Here is a 17,634-nt window from a genome sequence, read left to right on the forward strand (position 1 = left end):
AAAGTCCTGATTTATTTACTTTCAAGGTGAGTATCAATTTCACCTTAATTCATATTTCTTACCTGGTGGTTCGTGTCCCACCAGCGGGGCCAGCACCACAGTTTGACAACCAGCTGTGCATTAAATGCAAAACTTAAAGCTGAAACGCATTTTAAAACCAACAATCTGCATGTACAATGTCCAAATTTTGAAGCTTACTTTACGTGTAAATTCCATCTTCCACCCACCAGGGGGCGCCATAGCAACTTTTAGATTTTCACTATTTTGAATAGAATATTAGATTTCACATCCTGTGTCCTCCACGGGGACATTACTTTGACTTTTCTCTACCATATACTTTCTTTATGCCCAACACTGGTTTCATACTTCAGCAGTGACTCTGCATTCTGCTGTGAAATAAACCTGCTGCTCCCACACACCAGGAAAAAACCATTACATTGTGTTTAAGAGGTCGGCTCATAATCTTCTGAGCACTTTGGCATGTTTTGAAGATGAGCTGGTTGGGAAAATTGTAAACTTTTCCCTCAGTTTTCCCACTCCACATGAAACCTACAGGCAGTTAAATAAATCCACTCATTGTTTTAAGTGTATTTTCCAAATTTTATTGTTTTTGTACACAAAAATCAAAGGGCCTTGCTTCCATCTGGTGCGACGACTGAAAACCTGCAAAGAGAAAAAAAAAGAGAATTAAACCCAGTTTCAGAAATCAGTAAACTGAATCCTGAGCTCAAATTGTTGACCTCAGTTTCTCTGAGTTCCTAAAAGACTGTTTTTGGTGTCCTGTAAAAGTGTCACGGTTCGTGTTTGTGAGCTGAAACCCTTCTCAGACAAATGCCTCGATGTCTTCAACTGAAAAGAACCCCCTGCTCTGAGGAACCGGAGCAGAACCACAGAACGTGATTCTGAACCAGCGACCAGCAGAACCAGAATGAGTCCTGTTCCGACTCGTCATCGTATCATCACCGAAGGGAGCCGTGTGAGACCGTCCAACACCACAGTCTGTGTTAAATCACTGGATCCAGATTATTTTGCGATATATTATCAGGACAGCAACAGTGTCACCGGAACGGACCCGAATGGCTAAAATGTCATAATTTAAACCTGTTGAAGCTCCACTGTAGCAAACAGAACATATCTACTTATCAGAATTCACAGGAACCTCCAATTTTACTGCAGAAGAACTAAAAAACTAATTTATTTTTTGTGTTTTCTCTCTTAGGTTAGCAGCAGGACAGGATATATCATTGGTATACAGCCTTGTGAAGGCCCTGCAGCAGTCAAATAAAACCCTGTCTCTTACCCTCTTATGCAGTGGGTACAGGTGCTCCCTGGGGCATGACGGGCACCTCTGGCTTGGCCCCCTTCTGCTCAGACATTGGTGTGGTGGGCAGGGTCTCCTCCTTGGGCTCCACAATGCTGACGTGGTCGGGCAGGGGCTTCTTGGGGCCGATCTTACCGCTGGGGTCCCAGGGCAGCATGATCTTCACCTTGATGCCCAGCACACCTGAGAGCATTAAATAAACACATCAGTGCCACCAAAACAACGCGATGGCAGTTTGATTTGGCTGCATGTGGCCGAGCTGCACTCACCCTGCCTCAGCAGGACGTGGCGGACGGCTGTGTCGACGTAGTAGTTGACGGGGTCTCCGCTGTGGATCATCAGACCGTCCACAAACTTCATGGACTTGGCCCTCTGACCCCTCAGCTTGCCGGACACGACGACTTCGCAGCCCTTGGCGCCACTCTCCATGATGAACCTCAGAACGCCATAGCAAGCCCTGAAAAAGCAGAGTGATAAAATAGCGTTAGCGGCTAATCGATCAGTGGATCCAAAGTACTGCAAGCTTCTCTCAGGAAACTTTCACTGTGACTGAAATGATTCTGGTTGGTCGACTTCATAAAAAACATCAATTTTCTACATGGTGGGTTCAGCTGGAGGTCTTCAGGTTTTAAATCGGTAAAACATGCCATGAGGAGGAGACGCCTCCTTCATCAGTGAGCTTCATTAAAGCGAGCTTGACCCTTCTCAGACAAATGCCTCAATGTCTTCACCTGGAAAGGACCCCCTGCTCTGAGGAACCGGAGCAGAACCACAGAACGTGATTCTGAACCAGCGACCAGCAGAACCAGGATGAGTCCTGTTCCGACTCGTCATCGTATCATCACCGAAGGGACAGAAGCTGACACACAGAACACAGGCTTCACCCTCAAAGTACACATGAGGTTTTTTATGACAGGGTGTTTCCTACTGACCATAATTTAACCTCTGTCAGCATTTTTACTGTTTACTCTTCTAGATTACGATCAAATTTCATACTTTGGGTCGGGTCCAACATGCTAAGAGATGTGCCACGAGCAGAATACACTCATAAATAATTGACTTGAGAAAAACATCCAAACATTAAACTGTGTGCAGAGATATAGTTAGAGCTTAAGATGTCATGTTAGGACGCATAACGTTAAGAAACGTTTAATAAAATATCTTTGTGTTAAAGGACAAAACACATTACAAAAAGACAATTATAATGGTGAAACTAAAGTTAATATTCATTCATTAAGAACAAGATTGTGTTGATGTAAAGAGCTTATGTGTAAACGTACATTACTTATTACTCAATGGCAGAAAACATTTCTAAGGTGGAAGTTAACCCTGTGGAGTCATTAACTGTTTAAATCACACCAGTCTGATGAAATTTGTAACAAAAATTATTTAGTTAAATTAAAGAAATCCAGCTCACCTGCGCACAGCCAGGCCTCCCAGCAGTTTGTAGCGCAGAGACTCAGCCTGAGCGATGGCACACAGACCACGAGTGGCAACTTTCTCAGCATACAGCTAAAAGAAAGAGGAAGGACATTTCAGTATTACAGACAAACACCGGGATCAAACCAGCACGTGTAACGATGGACTGCAGGTTTCCTGCACCGTCTGCAGCACAGTCCTGATGCCTCGACCCTTCTCAGACAAATGCCTCTGTGTCTTCACATGGAAAGGACTTCCTGCTCTGAGGTGCTGGAGCAGAACCACAGAACGTGGATCTGAACCAGCGACCAGCAGAGCGAGACCGAGTCCTGCTCCGTCTCGTCATCGTATCATCACTGAAGGGAAATCTGACTGTCTAACATCAGAAGCCTTTGCACTTTACTCACTGGGTTTCCTACCAGGATGAGATTACTGTAAACTGCTGTTGGCAAAGTGTTAATATTGTAAACAAACAAACAAACAAACGACCTCTAAACAGTTTAAAATTCCATATTTTTACATTTTTGCAGCCAAATGCATTTATTTTTCAAACTCTGAAACCTTCAAACATTTGTTCAGATACACCTCACCACTGACGAATTACTTTCCGTACTAAAAACCATCCAACAGTGAGCTTAAAACACAGATTAGTCTTACGCATTTATAGCGAAAGGCTGGCTTCCGGTGACGGACCGTCCCTGGCATGCTCATGGAAATGTAGTTCTTTGAGCAGATATTCATTTTCAAAAAACGAGCACAAGACTGCAAAATAAATACAATTCAGGGGGTCAACCCGGAGGTCGATGTAACTGGCAAAACAATCTGGGGGCCGACCACAAGGTCAGCGATGGTGGCGAGGCTTGGCAGGGCCAGATGTCGCAAAGTCCTCTGGCTGAGACGTGGCTGGACCTAGTGGCATGGACGTCGCAGGGAGCTGGGAGGGCTCGGCTGGGTCCCCAGCTGGCGGGGAAGTGGAGATCATGGCCATGACAAAGTACTCTGTCTCCTTCGGTCAATAGTCCAAGAATCCTTGGTCGAATGCCAAATTCAAAAATATTGTCAAAGAAATGCTGCTGGGTCATCATGGTCAGGTCACTGTCACAGCTGGGAAGGCTGGTGCTTGGTGTGGGTCCAAATGCAGACACTTGAAGGCGTGGTGTGTTAGACAAAAGACGCGTCGCTTATTGTGACTGAATAAAAAAAACGTACCAAGCACTCAAAACAAAAGGAAGAAGGAAACTAGAACAATACTGATGATAACTAAACTGGCAGGAACTAAATTACTACACGCGGAAGACAAAGAACATGGAAACCTAGACGTGACAATCAACAACCTGGAAATATGGAAAACATGGAAAGAGGCACCAGCCTTGCTGCTCAGAGCCATGTTAGCCAGCCAAATGAAGCAGTCGCAGCACAGACAGGATCCGGACTCATCCGCTCAGTATTGAACCCAGACAGGCACAAATTACACCCCATCCAGTGTGAGCCCATTTTTAAAGGCTTCCACATGTTTGTGAGTAAAACGGGGATAAAACAGTGCTGACCTTCTTTCAGATTTGCACCGCCATCTTCCAACGGGCCTTAGACAGGAAAGGACCAGCAGAGGATGCGGAAATGGATTTATAGATATAGCTGGTTGCCGGTGACGGTCTGTCCCTGGCATGGTCACGGAAACGTAGTTCTCTGAGCAGATGCGACGAGCATGATTTTGCGGGTTCATTACCAAAGCAATTTTCCAAAAACCACCAGATTTATTTATGTGTTCATCTTCAATCATGGAAATATAAATCAGAACAAAACACACCAAACTTCAGGAGGTAGACAGGTCCACTCCCTCACATTATAAAGGCAGAGCAGGTGAAATCTGCAGCAGTGACACTAATTATATTTTTTATTAATTTATTTATATTTTTATTCCTCCAGCATCCACAATTTCACTGTACATGACCAATGACAATAAAAGGCTGTTCTGTTCCATTTTATTCTATAATTAATATAAATAATAACAATAATAAGAAACTTTAAGTTACTTTATGAGTTACAAATATGTTTTTGTAGTCTGTTGCTTTTTATTACTTGAAAGTTTTAGGAATAAAGATTTGAACTAAAGTAGTAAATGTTAGGACGAGTCCTGCTCCGTCTCATCACCTGACCGTTTAAAATCAGAAGCCTTTGCACTTTACTCACTGGGTTCCTACTAGGATGATATTATTGTCAAGTGCTGTTGGCAAAGTATTAATATTTTAAACCAAAAAAAAAAAAGGACTTAAAAAAATAATTTCAAATTCCATATGTTTACATTTTTGTGGCAAACCAGCAATTTCACCCCCCTCCCCCCCAAACCTTTAGATATTTGTTCCGATATGTCTCCACTGAGGGATTATTTAATACTAAAATACATCCGACAGTGAGCTTAAAACACTTCTTAGTCTTATTTCTTGGTTTCCTACCTCCACGCTGCCCTCGGGGAAGCCAAACCTCTTCTGGACCACAGCGGTCAGCTCTCTGATCCGACGACCCTTCTCTCCAAGAACATTCTGGGTCCTAAAGATGGTGAGATGATTAGAGTTAAACCACATGGGTAAAAATAACAAAACAAAACCCAGATCTTTACAAACACCGGCACAAAGCTGAGACAACATAGAGCTACACAGCTGAAGTAGTTATCTCTTTAGATAAGCACACCGAGTTTACATGGAAGGAAGATGAGCTATATAAACAAAACTGACACTGGATGTAATTTTACCAGTGATCTTAATGCCTATTTAAAAACCAACATTTGCATTATTAAAAGGAAATGATCAGGACTGACTTCTAGGATGTCTTTTAATGTAAGCTTTTATTTTCTCGAGCTTAAAATATGTTTGTCTTTAAAAATGGCCAAAAATAGCAAATGCTCAGACCACTGTTAACACACTGTGTCTTACAAATGGACCAACAGTGTTTACATGCATATGCGCACTGCCAAAGTAATGGCATATCCACTTTACAGTAGAGACTCATTTTAAGCTTCTATATTTGTTTAGTTTCTAAACTCAAAATCTTCTGGAGCGGTAACAACTTCTTGGATTGGGACTCATCACCCCTTTCCCATTAGCAGTTTGCAGGGTTTTCCATTAGGTTCATAGTACCTGTTACTTTTTTAGTACCTACTCGGCCGGGGTTCCAAACAGGTACTAAAATGTGACGTCCTCTGACTGCGTGCCACCAATTGGCTAATCAATAGCGTCAACTGAAGCATCAGAGCGTCTTGTTTTTTAAACTTGGGAACGAAAGAAATGGCTACAAAAACAACTGTGTTCCCACGAGTGCAACGAGATGCAACAGACCGAGCAGCAGGTATAGATTCGCTTCAACATCCACCTTTGCTGTAGCGTTCATGTGACATTAATTGCGTTGTGCTACATTGAGAGGCATTGCTATGACAGCAAGCAAGCATACAAGTCGATCGGTGGCGAGTCGACCCGAGTAGCTACTAATGAAAAAGGGGCGATGGGCAAGCAACCTAGCCGTGGATCAGAACCAGCGACCAGCAGAGCCAGACTGAGTCCTGCTCCGTCTCATCACTGGAGGAACACCTGACCATTTAAAATCAGAAGCCTTTGCACTTTACTCACTGGGTTCCTACTAGCCGACTGCTCACCTTGTGGCCAGGATGATGATCTCAGTCCTGGTTGGAGTCACGCGCACCTCCACACCGGAGTAACCATCCTCGGCAAGCTCACGAGTCAGGAACTCATTCAGCTCGGCCTTGAAGATACCGTCTGCGACGAACTGTGGACAGAGAACAGTTAAGCTTTATGTTTATGAAACACTCAAACATCCAGCACCAAGCAGACTTTCTGCCAGCATCTACAGGCTGCACACTCACACACCAACTGCCAATGCATCCTTCAAGTGCTGCAACAGGTACAACACTGATGCATCTGCTGTGGCCCCGAAACCACACAGATAATAAAATACAGCTACAGAAAATGAATGAATGGGTTTGACCCTTTAAAAGCGGGCTTACTTGAAGCTAACACACTGCTCACACTTATTTAAAACATGTAAAGGATAATTTAAAGTTCCTAACTACCCATGATGGCATTCAAACCACAGCAGGATTCACTTCTACAGAGAGCACAGTCACATTCAGAGTGAGTGCTGAAGACAAAACGAGCAGAATCTCATCGCTCTGCAGTTTTTAAACAGGCTGTATTTGTATCATCCGCTTACTTCAGCTTGCCTGGCTTCAGTGCTTAAACGCAGGCTGCCACATGTCTCGTGCTTTACTGTGAAATTCCTCCCAATTCAAAATTAATGTCCTTGAACGATTCACTAAAATGAACCCCGTGCTGACTCCACATTTAACCCGAACAGTTCTAACTGCACATACGTCTCATTAACCACATTTCTCAGTGAATTAGTAGCATTAAGGAGGCAGTTTGTGTCTCTGGCTCTATATTAATACGGCTGCGAAGCTAACACCTCCGAAAACCTGGACTCAGACACAAACAACCTTTAAATGAGAGTTCAGCTAAGTCTTTTCGCATATTAGGATTTAAAGCGGGCATTAAAGTCGTGTTTAAGTCAGACACTTCAACCAGTGTGTAACTGTGCCCGGCCTCGGTGCTCAGAGCCATGTTAGTTAGCCAAATGAGGAGGTCACAGCGCAGACAGCATCTGGATTCATCCGCTCAGGATTCAACCCAAGCGGGCACATCTGATACCAGGACGGCCACCAAACGACCATATCAAATCCAGCGTGAGTCCATTTTTAAACAAATGCAACGTGTTTGTGAGTAAAATGGGGGCTAACCTTCCTCTTCTTGGAGATTTGCACCGCCATCTTCCAATGGGCCGTAGACAGGAAAGGACCCGCACAGGATGCGGAAATGGATTTATAGCTAAAAGCTGACTTCCGGTGACGGTCCGTCCCTGGCATGCTCGGGGAAATGTAGTTCTTTGAGCAGATGCGATGAGCCTGAGTTTGTGTGTTTCCTATTTTTATTACCAAAGGAATTTACACGGCGATATAAATCGGGTCGACGGCACTGATGGAACACTTATAAAGGCCGACAGCGAGGCCAGCGAGGGCGGCCACGTGAGCTTAAAATACGAATTATTTGTATCGTTTTGTTTCCTACCACCACGCTGTCTTCGGGGAACCTCCTCTTGACCTCAGCGATCAGCTGTCTGATCCGACTACCCTTGTCTCCAAGAACAGTCTTCATCCTAAAGATGGTGAGACGGTTAGGCTTAAACTACATGGTTATAAAAAAAAAGACAAAATATTTTTAATCTGTCCACACACAGACACAAAGCTGAGACAACATAGAGCTACACAGTTGAAGTTTCTCTTAAACTAACATTGGCATCAAAGGGAAATGATCAGGACTGATTTCTATGATGCCCTTTAATGTATGCTCTCTTTTGTCAAGCTTAAAATATGTTTGTCTTTAAAAATGGCCAAAAATAACAAATGCACAGACCACTGTTAACACACACTCTGTGTCTTACAAATGGACCAACAGTGTTTACATGCGTACTCGCCCTGCCAAAGTAATGGCATATCCACTTTACAGCAGAGACTCATTGTAAGCTTCCATACTTGTTTAGTTTCTAAACAGTCAATCCGATCTTCTGGAGATGTAACAACTTCTTTAATTCTGAGTTGTTACTTTTTGGCAACCTAGCCGACTGCTCACCTTGTGGCCAGGATGATGATCTCAGTCCCGATTAAAGTCACACGCACCTCCACACCGGCATGACCATCCTTAGAAAGCTCATGAGTCAGGAACTCTTTTAGCTCAGCCCCTTTAATACCGTCTGCGACGAACTGCAGAGAGAGAGAGCAGGTCAGCTTTATGTTTATGTCACACGCTCAAACATCCAGCACCAAGCAGACTTTCTGCAAGCATCTACAGGCTGCACTGACTCAGACACCAACTGCCAATGCGTCCTCCAAGTGCTGCAACAAGTACTACACACTGATAAATCTGCTGTGGCCCTGAAACCACACAGATTATAAAATACAGCTACAGAAAATTAATGAATGAGTTTGACACTTTTAGCGGGCTAACTCACTGCTCACGCTTATTTAAAACATGTAAAGGATAATTCAAAGTTCTTAACTGGCTGAGATACATTGCATTCAAACCACAGCAGGATTCACTTCTACAGAGAGCACAGTCACATTCAGAGTGAGTGCTGAAGACAAAACGAGCAGAATCTCATCGCTCTGCAGTTTTTAAACCTACTTCAGCGTGCCTGGCTTCAGTGCTTAAACGCAGGCTGTTTGATGCCACGTCTTACTGTGAAATTCCTCCCAACTCAAAATTATTATTCCCTTGAACCATTCACTGAAATGAACCCCGTGCTGACTCCACGTTTAACCCGAACAGTTCTAACTGTACATACGTCTCATTAACCACATTTCTCAGTGAATTAGTAGCATTAAGGAGGCAGTTTGTGTCTCTGGTTCTTTATTAATATGGCTGTGAAGCTAACGCCTCCGAAAACCTGCATTAGGACAAAAACAGACTTTTAAAAAAAGTCCAGCCACATCTTTTCACATGTTAGAAAATAAACCGGGCATTAAAGTCGAGTTTAAGCCCAAGACTTCGACTGGTCTGTAACTGTGTTCGGCCTCGGTGCTCAGAGCCGTGTTAGCTAGCCAAACGAGGAGGTCGCAGCGCAGACGGCATCTGGAATAATCCGCTCAGGATTCAACCCAAGCAGCACATCTGATACCGGGACAACCACAAAATGTTCATACCTCATCCACCGTGCAGAATTTTAAAAGAAATTACGACATGTTTGTGAGTACAACAAAGATAAAACGGGGGCTAACCTTCGTCTTCTTGGAGATTTGCACCGCCATCTTCCAATGGGCCGTAGACAGGAAAGGACCCGGGGAATATGCGGAAATTCATTTATAGCGAAAGGCTGGCTTCGGTGACGTCAGATCCCTGGCATGCTTACGGAAATGTAGTTCTTTGAGCAGATGCGATGGGCATGAATTTGCACATTTATTACCAAAGCAATTTCCCACAAACAAGAAGGGTTTGTTGATTTAATTTTAAGCACAGATATATAAAGGAACTAAACTAAGAACTAAACACACTGAATATGGCTAAGGATTCAGAAGAATCAAGGTCATTGATTTCTGTAACCGATTTGATTCCTATTCACATGGTCCTAATGTGATTCAATCCCTGATTAGATTAAATTCAATTGTGACTCAGTCAGAAATATTATAATTCAGACCATTTATCATTACATGTACTTAAATCTCTGTACAATAACAAAGCTGTCACTTGTGAGACTTCATCAGAGGTGTAAGCATCACAGCAGATGTCTTTGTGTCAAATTAACTGAGGATAAAACAGAAAAACAGAAAAACATGAAGGAGATGTTCCTGGCCTGATTTTTCATAGCAGATGACTCCCTTTAAAATATTCTGCAGTAGATTTAAAAACTAAAGAAAACCATCAATCAACATCTGAACATTACCTGATGTTGCTGAAGTTAAGCAAAGTTACACAGGTTTTATTACAGACACAGCTAGGAGTTTTGTAATTTGGCATAATTTAAAAAGTTTACATTTCTTTGTTTTTTAACAGCAAAAATTAGTCTTTCTTGTCAGAGGTCATTTTTGGGAAAAAAAAAAAAAGAAACAAGAAAAAAACTGGGTGACAACACTGTACACAATGGTAGACTGGTGCGTAATAAGCAAGCGAATAATGCAGAAAACTAAGATTTGTGATGGGAAACTGGTCTTTAACCACACTGAGAGAGAGAGCTGTGCAGGAAGTGTGATTTTTATTGTAGAGGAAGCAAGAATGCAAAAGTAAGAGAGAATCCATGATGATGCTTTTTAAATGTGCAGCTTCAGAATCTGTGAAACGTCGGCTACCAGCACCCAACGGCATGTATACGGAGAGAGATTCTGGTGTTTCTGGCAAAATACATTTATACTTAAAAATCGATTCAGGATTGAATGAATCAATATCGCATTATTCAAACCAAAATTTATTGAATCGGAAAATACATTTTTTTAAACCCACCCCTAACACTGAACTTCATGAGGCAGATGGACCATAAGAAAACAAAAATTGGACCACAAAGTCACAAGGGTCTAAAACAAATACAGTTCAGGGGGTCAACCGGGAGGTTGAAGGCACTGGCAAAACAGTTCTGGGGGCCGACTGTGAGGTCAGTGTCGGTGGCGAGGCTTGGCAGGTGTGGGCTTGGCCAGTGGCAGCCCTTGGCGTGGCTTGGTAGGTGCGGGCTTCGCTGGTGGCAGCCATCAGCATGGCTTGGCAGCTGCGGGCCTAGCCAGTGGCAGCCGGCGGCATGGCTTGGCAGTTGGCGGACATGCAGGCCGTGGGCTTGGCTGGTCCCGAAGGCATGAAGTCCTCTGCCTGAGACGTGGCTGGATGAGACGATATCCTTTGGCCCTCCCAGCCGCAGGGGGCTGGTCAGGCTCGGCTGAGTCCCCAGCTGACAAAGGAGGAGGCTGGTCAGGCTCACCTGAGCGTTAAACAAAAGGCAAGCCGTTTATTGTGGCTGAATAAAAAAACATACCAAACATGCAAAACAAAGGGCAGAAGGAAACTAAGACAACACTAGTGATAACTAAATTTGGAGAAACTAAATTACTAAACACGGTAGAGAAAGAACATGGAAACTTAAACATGACAAACCCTGAACCTGGAATCTCAAAATATGGAAAACATGGAAACAGGCACTAGCCTCGGTGCTCAGAGCCGTGTTAGCTAGCCAAACGAGGAGGTCGCAGCGCAGACAGCATCTGGATGAATTCTCTCAGGATTTGTTTTGTCTCCTACCACCACACTGCCTTCAGGGAAGCCAAACCTCTTCTGAACCTCAGCAATCAGCTGTCTGATCTGATGACCCTTCTCTCCAAGAACAGTCTTGATCCTAAAGATGGCGAGATGTTTAGGGTTAAACTACATGGTTAAAAAAGCTCCGAAACAAACAAACAGAAAAAAGATCTTTCCACACAACGACACAAAGCTGAGACATCATAGAGCTACACAGTTGAAGGTTTTATGTCTTTTGATAAGCACACCGAATTTACATGAAGGAAGATGTGCTATATAAACAAAACTAACACAGGATATAATAATGTTACAAATGTAATGGCAGGGATCCTAACGTTTGATTTTAAGAAGGAAGGAGATGATAGCAGCTTGGGTCACCACAAAAGATATATGACAAAAATGCTATAATTATATAATTTAAATAATGCATATTACAAGATGCATACTTGGATAATATTTGGATTAATCCTGATGTAATCATGCTACACTTTTTTCTGTATTTCATGTTGTAGCTTTATGTGTACAATATAGGTGATGCTCATCAGCCTTTTGAACTGTACAACGTTATCTCAGAATCAAAGTGACAAATGTCACTTCCAGAGAACAACCAGTGTTACATCAGCATCCACCTTCTCCTTCAGATTTACAGGCACATTTTTTTCATCACTCATAGATCAGACAACCAGACTGGCTCAAGCTGTGCTTTAGGTGTGACCAGTGATTAATTTTTATTTATTTATTTTTTACCAGTGCACTATAAATAACCCACATTGCAAAAGGTAAGTTATGCCTTTATTCTCACATTGTGGCTCATTGTTTTAACTGATGTTTGCACAAATTACTACTTTGGAAACCAACCAATGTGTTTTCTTCTGTGGTTAAACAGTTTAACGCCTGGAATTTATTATTTATTTATTATTATCTTATATTATCTTACATTACATTATATTATATTATATTATATTATATTATATTATATTATATTATATTATATTTGTGAAAGTACACTCTGAGATAAAGAGAAAATAACGTTCTCTTTATCTCTTTACCTTTTGTAAAGTTGGACCAGCCACAGGGAGTGTGAGGGTGATTTTGGCCTCCTGTTGAGCGGTGATATTAGTAAAGACAAAATTAACAGATTGACCCCAAGAAGATTTCACTACAGCATTTCCGAAAAGCTTCATCTATTTTCTCACTCAAACATCGTGTGAAGTGAACCTGAAATAATCAATTCCTCTGCAGATGATTGGTTAGCTCTTTGACAACTACTCTTTCAAGAGTTTATGAGATGAGAGGAAGGTTGGAGACTGGCCTGTAATTAGCTAGTGATCTGTGCTAAGGCATTTTTAATGTTTGTTATTTTTTAGGCCTCAGTTATTTAGCAAGACAGGGGCTTGTTTAACATGTGTCTTTGGCCATTTCACTGGGGCCACATGGTTTTGTGAATAAATCTGCTGAGATCTAGATCCATTGCATGTGGGGAAACTGATTGTCATGGCAAGTATAGTAAGTGGTTTAGATTCACAACCATTTTAAATTGATGCTTCTTTTTGCAGAGATAATTAAAAAATTGTCAGTCTTCTGCTAGTCCTTCTCTGATGTTAAACAATGTAATGTCAAAAAGAGAAAGTCCACAATTAAGGCTTTAATTGCAGCAAGTTTTATTAAAGCAATTGAGCAGGAGAAAAGCAAAAGCAGAATTAAACAAGTCACTCAATAATAATAAAATCACATCAATTATACTTATCTACTTAACCTTTTTACTGTGATATATAATATACAATATAATATAGAAAATCTTTTTTTTTTAAACTTTTTCCACATTTTTACATAAAACATCATCATTTTCTCAATACAACTTTTTCATTAAATCATAGATTTTTAAAGTCAGAGTGCACACACGCCGTTTCTACACTTCACTGGAAGGGCTGTTGTTAGAATCCCTATTATATTTTCAAACTCCCATCCTTTTTAATTAAGCTTACACATAATTACATTTTCCAGATTATATTCTGATCAATATTAAGCATAATTATCTGTCAGTTCAATCTCAAAAGAACTACAATTCTGTGTTTATTCGTGGCAACACAATGATGATGATGATAATGGGTCAGTGAAACAGCTCTTATCTTTTCAGTCACACCCAGGCATGAATATGAAAGATTGAAGCTGGATTGTGTCTCGGGACGCAGAATCTAGACATTAGAACAGATTTTCTCTCTACTCAACATATTCATCAGACTTTGATTCTATCTTTGATCCTATAAATCAAATGTAAGACTGGATGTTGAGCCCTTTTCTTCACTTCTGGTTGGAACTGAGCAAAGGCAATTCTCTACGGCAGATTAAATAAAGAATCGTCAAACTTCAACCTTAAAGTAAAGGACCTTTTAACATCAAACAAAAAGTAAAGGTAAAGTAAAGTATTTCTAAAAAATGTACAAGTTTGTAGAAAACATTTACTCTCATTTTCCAGCTACAATCACAGTAACAATCAGATGTTTCAGTCTTGTTCTTTCAGCATCATTTTATGGAAGGTGGTCCTCATTACCTTTCTGCTCAGGGAAAGTTAAACCTGCAGCAGCTTCAAGGTAAAAGTTAAAGAAATAGTATAGGGGCTGCAGCTGATAGATTGTGTGATTTGGCTTTTATAATGCCTCAAGATAGATTTTAGGATTGTTCAAGTGAGGGTTCTTCCAAGTAAAGTAAAGTCACCTGGGAAAATAAAAAATAATTAAATCTTTAGACAACATTTTATTATCATGTAGCACTTAGTTTGGAGAAAGTTATGCAATTTGTTTGAAGACATGTTAGTTTTTGTTAAGCTGTTCTTAATCAGCCGACCTCTTTGTTATCTCTGAAACTTAAACTTGATATCATCTGCCCACCTATGAAGTTTCATGAACTTATCTTGCAAAGTGATAATATCTGTCTGATATTAGGACCAACCAATCAGATTTCTGGGACCTACTGCTCAGAAAGGTGTTTTGGTGCTACAGGACTGGATCACGTACAAAAGACCAGCCCTGAGTCCACAAACCATCCCCAAGCCCCAAGTACGGAGTGCTAGAAGGCAGAAGAATAAACCAGCTCTACTCCATGTGTAAGCGTGTTGCAAACAACCCTCTGCACTCTACATCATTCCTACTATATATCAGTCCAGACAGTCACGCCGAACAAAGCTTTTGACCATCAAAAGACGGAGTGCCAACTCATATGAGCACATTTGCAGCGTGCATATAAAATAATTAAAACATCTTTATTTAGTAGAAAAATCAAAAATTTTCAACACATTACAGAGATCACACAAATCCACTATTCTTAAAATCAAAAGCACTAAAATTGACAGATCTGGTTCATTTTCTCACTGCACAAATTATATATAAAGCAATAAACAACCTACTTCCTGACAATATCATAAAGTTGTTTTCTAAAAGGGAACGGGATACAATTTGAGGGGGGAATTAAATTTAAAACATCCTTGTATCTGTACAACATTAAAAAGTTTTTGCATCTCTGTGTGTGGAGTGAATCTGTGGAACAGACTTAATAAAGATATGAAGCAAAGTCCGAGCATGGCGCAGTTTAAAAAGCAGTTCAAGGAAATGATTTTTGCAGGGTACAGGGAGGAGGTAGAGATTTGATAGGGAGTTCTTGTCCAATATTTTCACAAGGCTGATGTGTGTGTGTGTGTGCAGGTGCACGGGTATGTTGGTATAGGTATATATATCTGTAGGTTGTGTATCCTTTGAGGTGTTACTGGGGTTATTGAATATTTGTATATGTATGTATATGTGTATGTACATATGTATATGTATATAGATAGATATACATATAATTAATACATTAAAAAACATATTGATTACTAGATAGTGGAAAGGGGGTGGGATTGAATAAGCGCATGCTTCCTCCTGCTCCTTTTTGAACATGGAAGTTATTCGTAGTTGTGGGTGCTCGTTTTCCTTCTGTTTTGCTTTGTTCGTTTGTCTCTTTTTATTTTCATGTTGTTTAACTTCTTCAACATATTCAAAATAAAGATTCAATCAATCAATCAATCAATCAATCCTAACAATGCTCAGGTAAATCTTTATTCAATTCAATTCAGTTCAATTTAATTCAGTTCAATTTATTTATATAGCACTCTTCACAGGATAAAAACCACAAAGTGGTTCACAGTAATATAAAAAAAGAAATACATAAAAAACAAACAAACAACAAACAAACAATCAACCCCCCCCAGCACAATCAAACAGACAGCACAAATCTAATTAAAAGCCAATCTAAATAAATGAGTCTTAAGCTGCTTTTTAAAAGAATAAATACAATCAAGGCAACGTAATGATGGAGGGAGAGCATTCCACAACCTGGGGTCCACCGCTCTAAAAGATCTTTCTCCTCTGGTTTTAAAACGTGTTTGGGGGATTACCAAGAGCCTTTGATTAGATGATCTCAGGCTGCGAGAGGGAGCGTGGGGTTCTAAATGTAGGCAGGGGCATCACAATTCAAAGCTTTAAAAGTCAGTACCAAGATTTTAAAATGAATTCTAAAATGTACTGGAAGCCAGTGTAATGAATGTAAAACTGGTGTAATGTGCTCTCTTTTTCGTGTCTAAGTTAAAAGCCTTGCAGCAGCATTCTGGACTGACTGGAGACGGTCCAGATTCCTTTTGCTTAAACAAAGAAAAGGCTGTTACAATAATCTAAGCGAGATGATATAAAAGCATGAATAACCATTTCTAACGCAGATTTAGACAGCAAAGTTCGAAGTTTGGAGATGTTTCTTAGCTGAAAAAGGCAGTTCCTAATTAACTGTCGAGAGTATTGTTCTCGGGACATGGCAGAATCAAAGATCACACCAAGGTACCTGATGCTCAGGTGAACAGATGAGCCAAGAGAACCAAGATGCTGTTTGATTAGAGATATCAATGGTGTCAAAGGCAGATGTCAAGTCCAACAAAACCATGACTGAGGATGCTCCGGAGTCAGCTAACATGATAATGTCACTAGAGACTTTAAGTAATGTGGTTTCTGTTGAGTGACTTTTACAGAAACCTGACTGAAATTTGTCATAGATTTCATGTTTTTCTAAAATAGAAGTAAGTTGATCTGCAAATACTTTTTCCAGAATTTTCGACAGTAATGGGAGCTTAGAGATAGGCCTATAATTCTTAAGCTGAGTTGGATCCAAACTGCTCTTTTTTAATATCAGCTCAACAACAGCATGCTTACAGAACCTATGGACCACACCTGTTGAAAGAGAGGCATTGCATATCTCTACAATGACAGAGAGAGCATTTTTAAACAGCCCAGCAGGTAGAATGTCATTTGCACAAGTGGTAATTTTCATTTTATCCAGCAGGAGTGAAAGGTCATGTATGGTCATTGGGTTAAACACTGACAGTAAATGAGGGGGAGGTGGCCCAGAGACACAAACAGACAGTATTGAAGAACCAATGCTCATACGGACATTATCAACTTTATCCACAAAGAAATTCAGAAAGTCATCACTCTCAGATATGGAGGTCACGGGTACTGGGTGGACCACGGGGGAAACAATAGAGTTTATGGAGTTAAACAGTACCTTGAAATTTCTCTTGCTTGATGAGATTAACTGAGAAAACTATCCTGATCTGGCTGTTTTTATGGTTTCATGTAGGGAAACCCAAAGTTCCCTAGGGTGGAGCCTGTGAACTTCGAGTTTAGTTGATTTCCAAAGGCGTTCTACTTTCCTACAGATTATTTTGACCTTCCTTATGTCATCATTTATCCATGGATGAGCTCTTTTTGGGGCAGCAATGACAGATTTCATAGGTGCCACTGAATTTAAAATCTCCAAGCAGTGATTGTTAAAACACTGAGTAGCAACATCAGCATCAGTGCAGCCACTGATCACATAACGGTCCAACAAATTAGAAAACTTCAAAGCAACATCCTGATTCATGAACCGCTTATGGAACATGAGATTAGAAGGTGGTGTGTACAGAGGGAAGCTAAGATTAAAAATAACACAGGAATGGTCACTCACCTGTGTCCTTAACACAGACATTAGTTTTGTCTAAGC

General features: G+C 40.9%; 1 protein-coding gene and 3 non-coding genes across 4 annotated transcripts; all 4 read right to left on the reverse strand.

Moving 5' to 3' along the window:
* Positions 1–591: 591 nt before the first annotated feature.
* Positions 592–7,670, reverse strand: rps3 (ribosomal protein S3). Its single transcript, XM_085370431.1, has 7 exons — positions 7,545–7,670; positions 6,387–6,517; positions 5,194–5,287; positions 2,739–2,833; positions 1,591–1,778; positions 1,301–1,504; positions 592–663 (listed from the first exon to the last, which is right to left on the reverse strand). Exons 1-6 carry the CDS (start codon positions 7,668–7,670, stop codon positions 1,305–1,307), a joined length of 834 nt encoding a protein of 277 aa, XP_085226557.1. The 3' UTR covers positions 592–663; positions 1,301–1,304.
* On the reverse strand, positions 819–968 carry LOC146619489 (small nucleolar RNA SNORD15). Its single transcript, XR_014906823.1, has one exon. It is a non-coding gene; the product is annotated as a small nucleolar RNA SNORD15 (small nucleolar RNA).
* LOC146619490 (small nucleolar RNA SNORD15) lies at positions 2,022–2,171 on the reverse strand. The gene has a single exon (XR_014906825.1). It is a non-coding gene; the product is annotated as a small nucleolar RNA SNORD15 (small nucleolar RNA).
* LOC146619491 (small nucleolar RNA SNORD15) lies at positions 2,953–3,102 on the reverse strand. The gene has a single exon (XR_014906826.1). It is a non-coding gene; the product is annotated as a small nucleolar RNA SNORD15 (small nucleolar RNA).
* Positions 7,671–17,634: the final 9,964 nt, after the last annotated feature.

This window comes from Diplotaxodon limnothrissa, linkage group LG14, assembly GCF_057381915.1.
Source record: "Diplotaxodon limnothrissa isolate DT_005_m linkage group LG14, D_limnothrissa_male_GT1.1, whole genome shotgun sequence".
NCBI classification, from domain to species: Eukaryota; Metazoa; Chordata; class Actinopteri; order Cichliformes; family Cichlidae; genus Diplotaxodon; species Diplotaxodon limnothrissa.

What these genes read in the sequence shown, in the direction of transcription:
- rps3 (XM_085370431.1), bottom strand. Translation starts at nt 7,670, where the DNA reads ATGCCAGGGACGGACCGTCACCGGAAGTCAGCTTTTAGCTATAAATCC. An exon ending in TCCCCGAGGGCAGCGTGGAG is followed by an intron (nt 2,834 to 5,193) that starts GTAGGAAACCAA and finishes TCTTTCTTTTAG; the next exon opens with CTGTATGCTGAGAAAGTTGC. An exon ending in GGAGGCCTGGCTGTGCGCAG is followed by an intron (nt 1,779 to 2,738) that starts GTGAGCTGGATT and finishes CTGCTTTTTCAG; the next exon opens with GGCTTGCTATGGCGTTCTGA.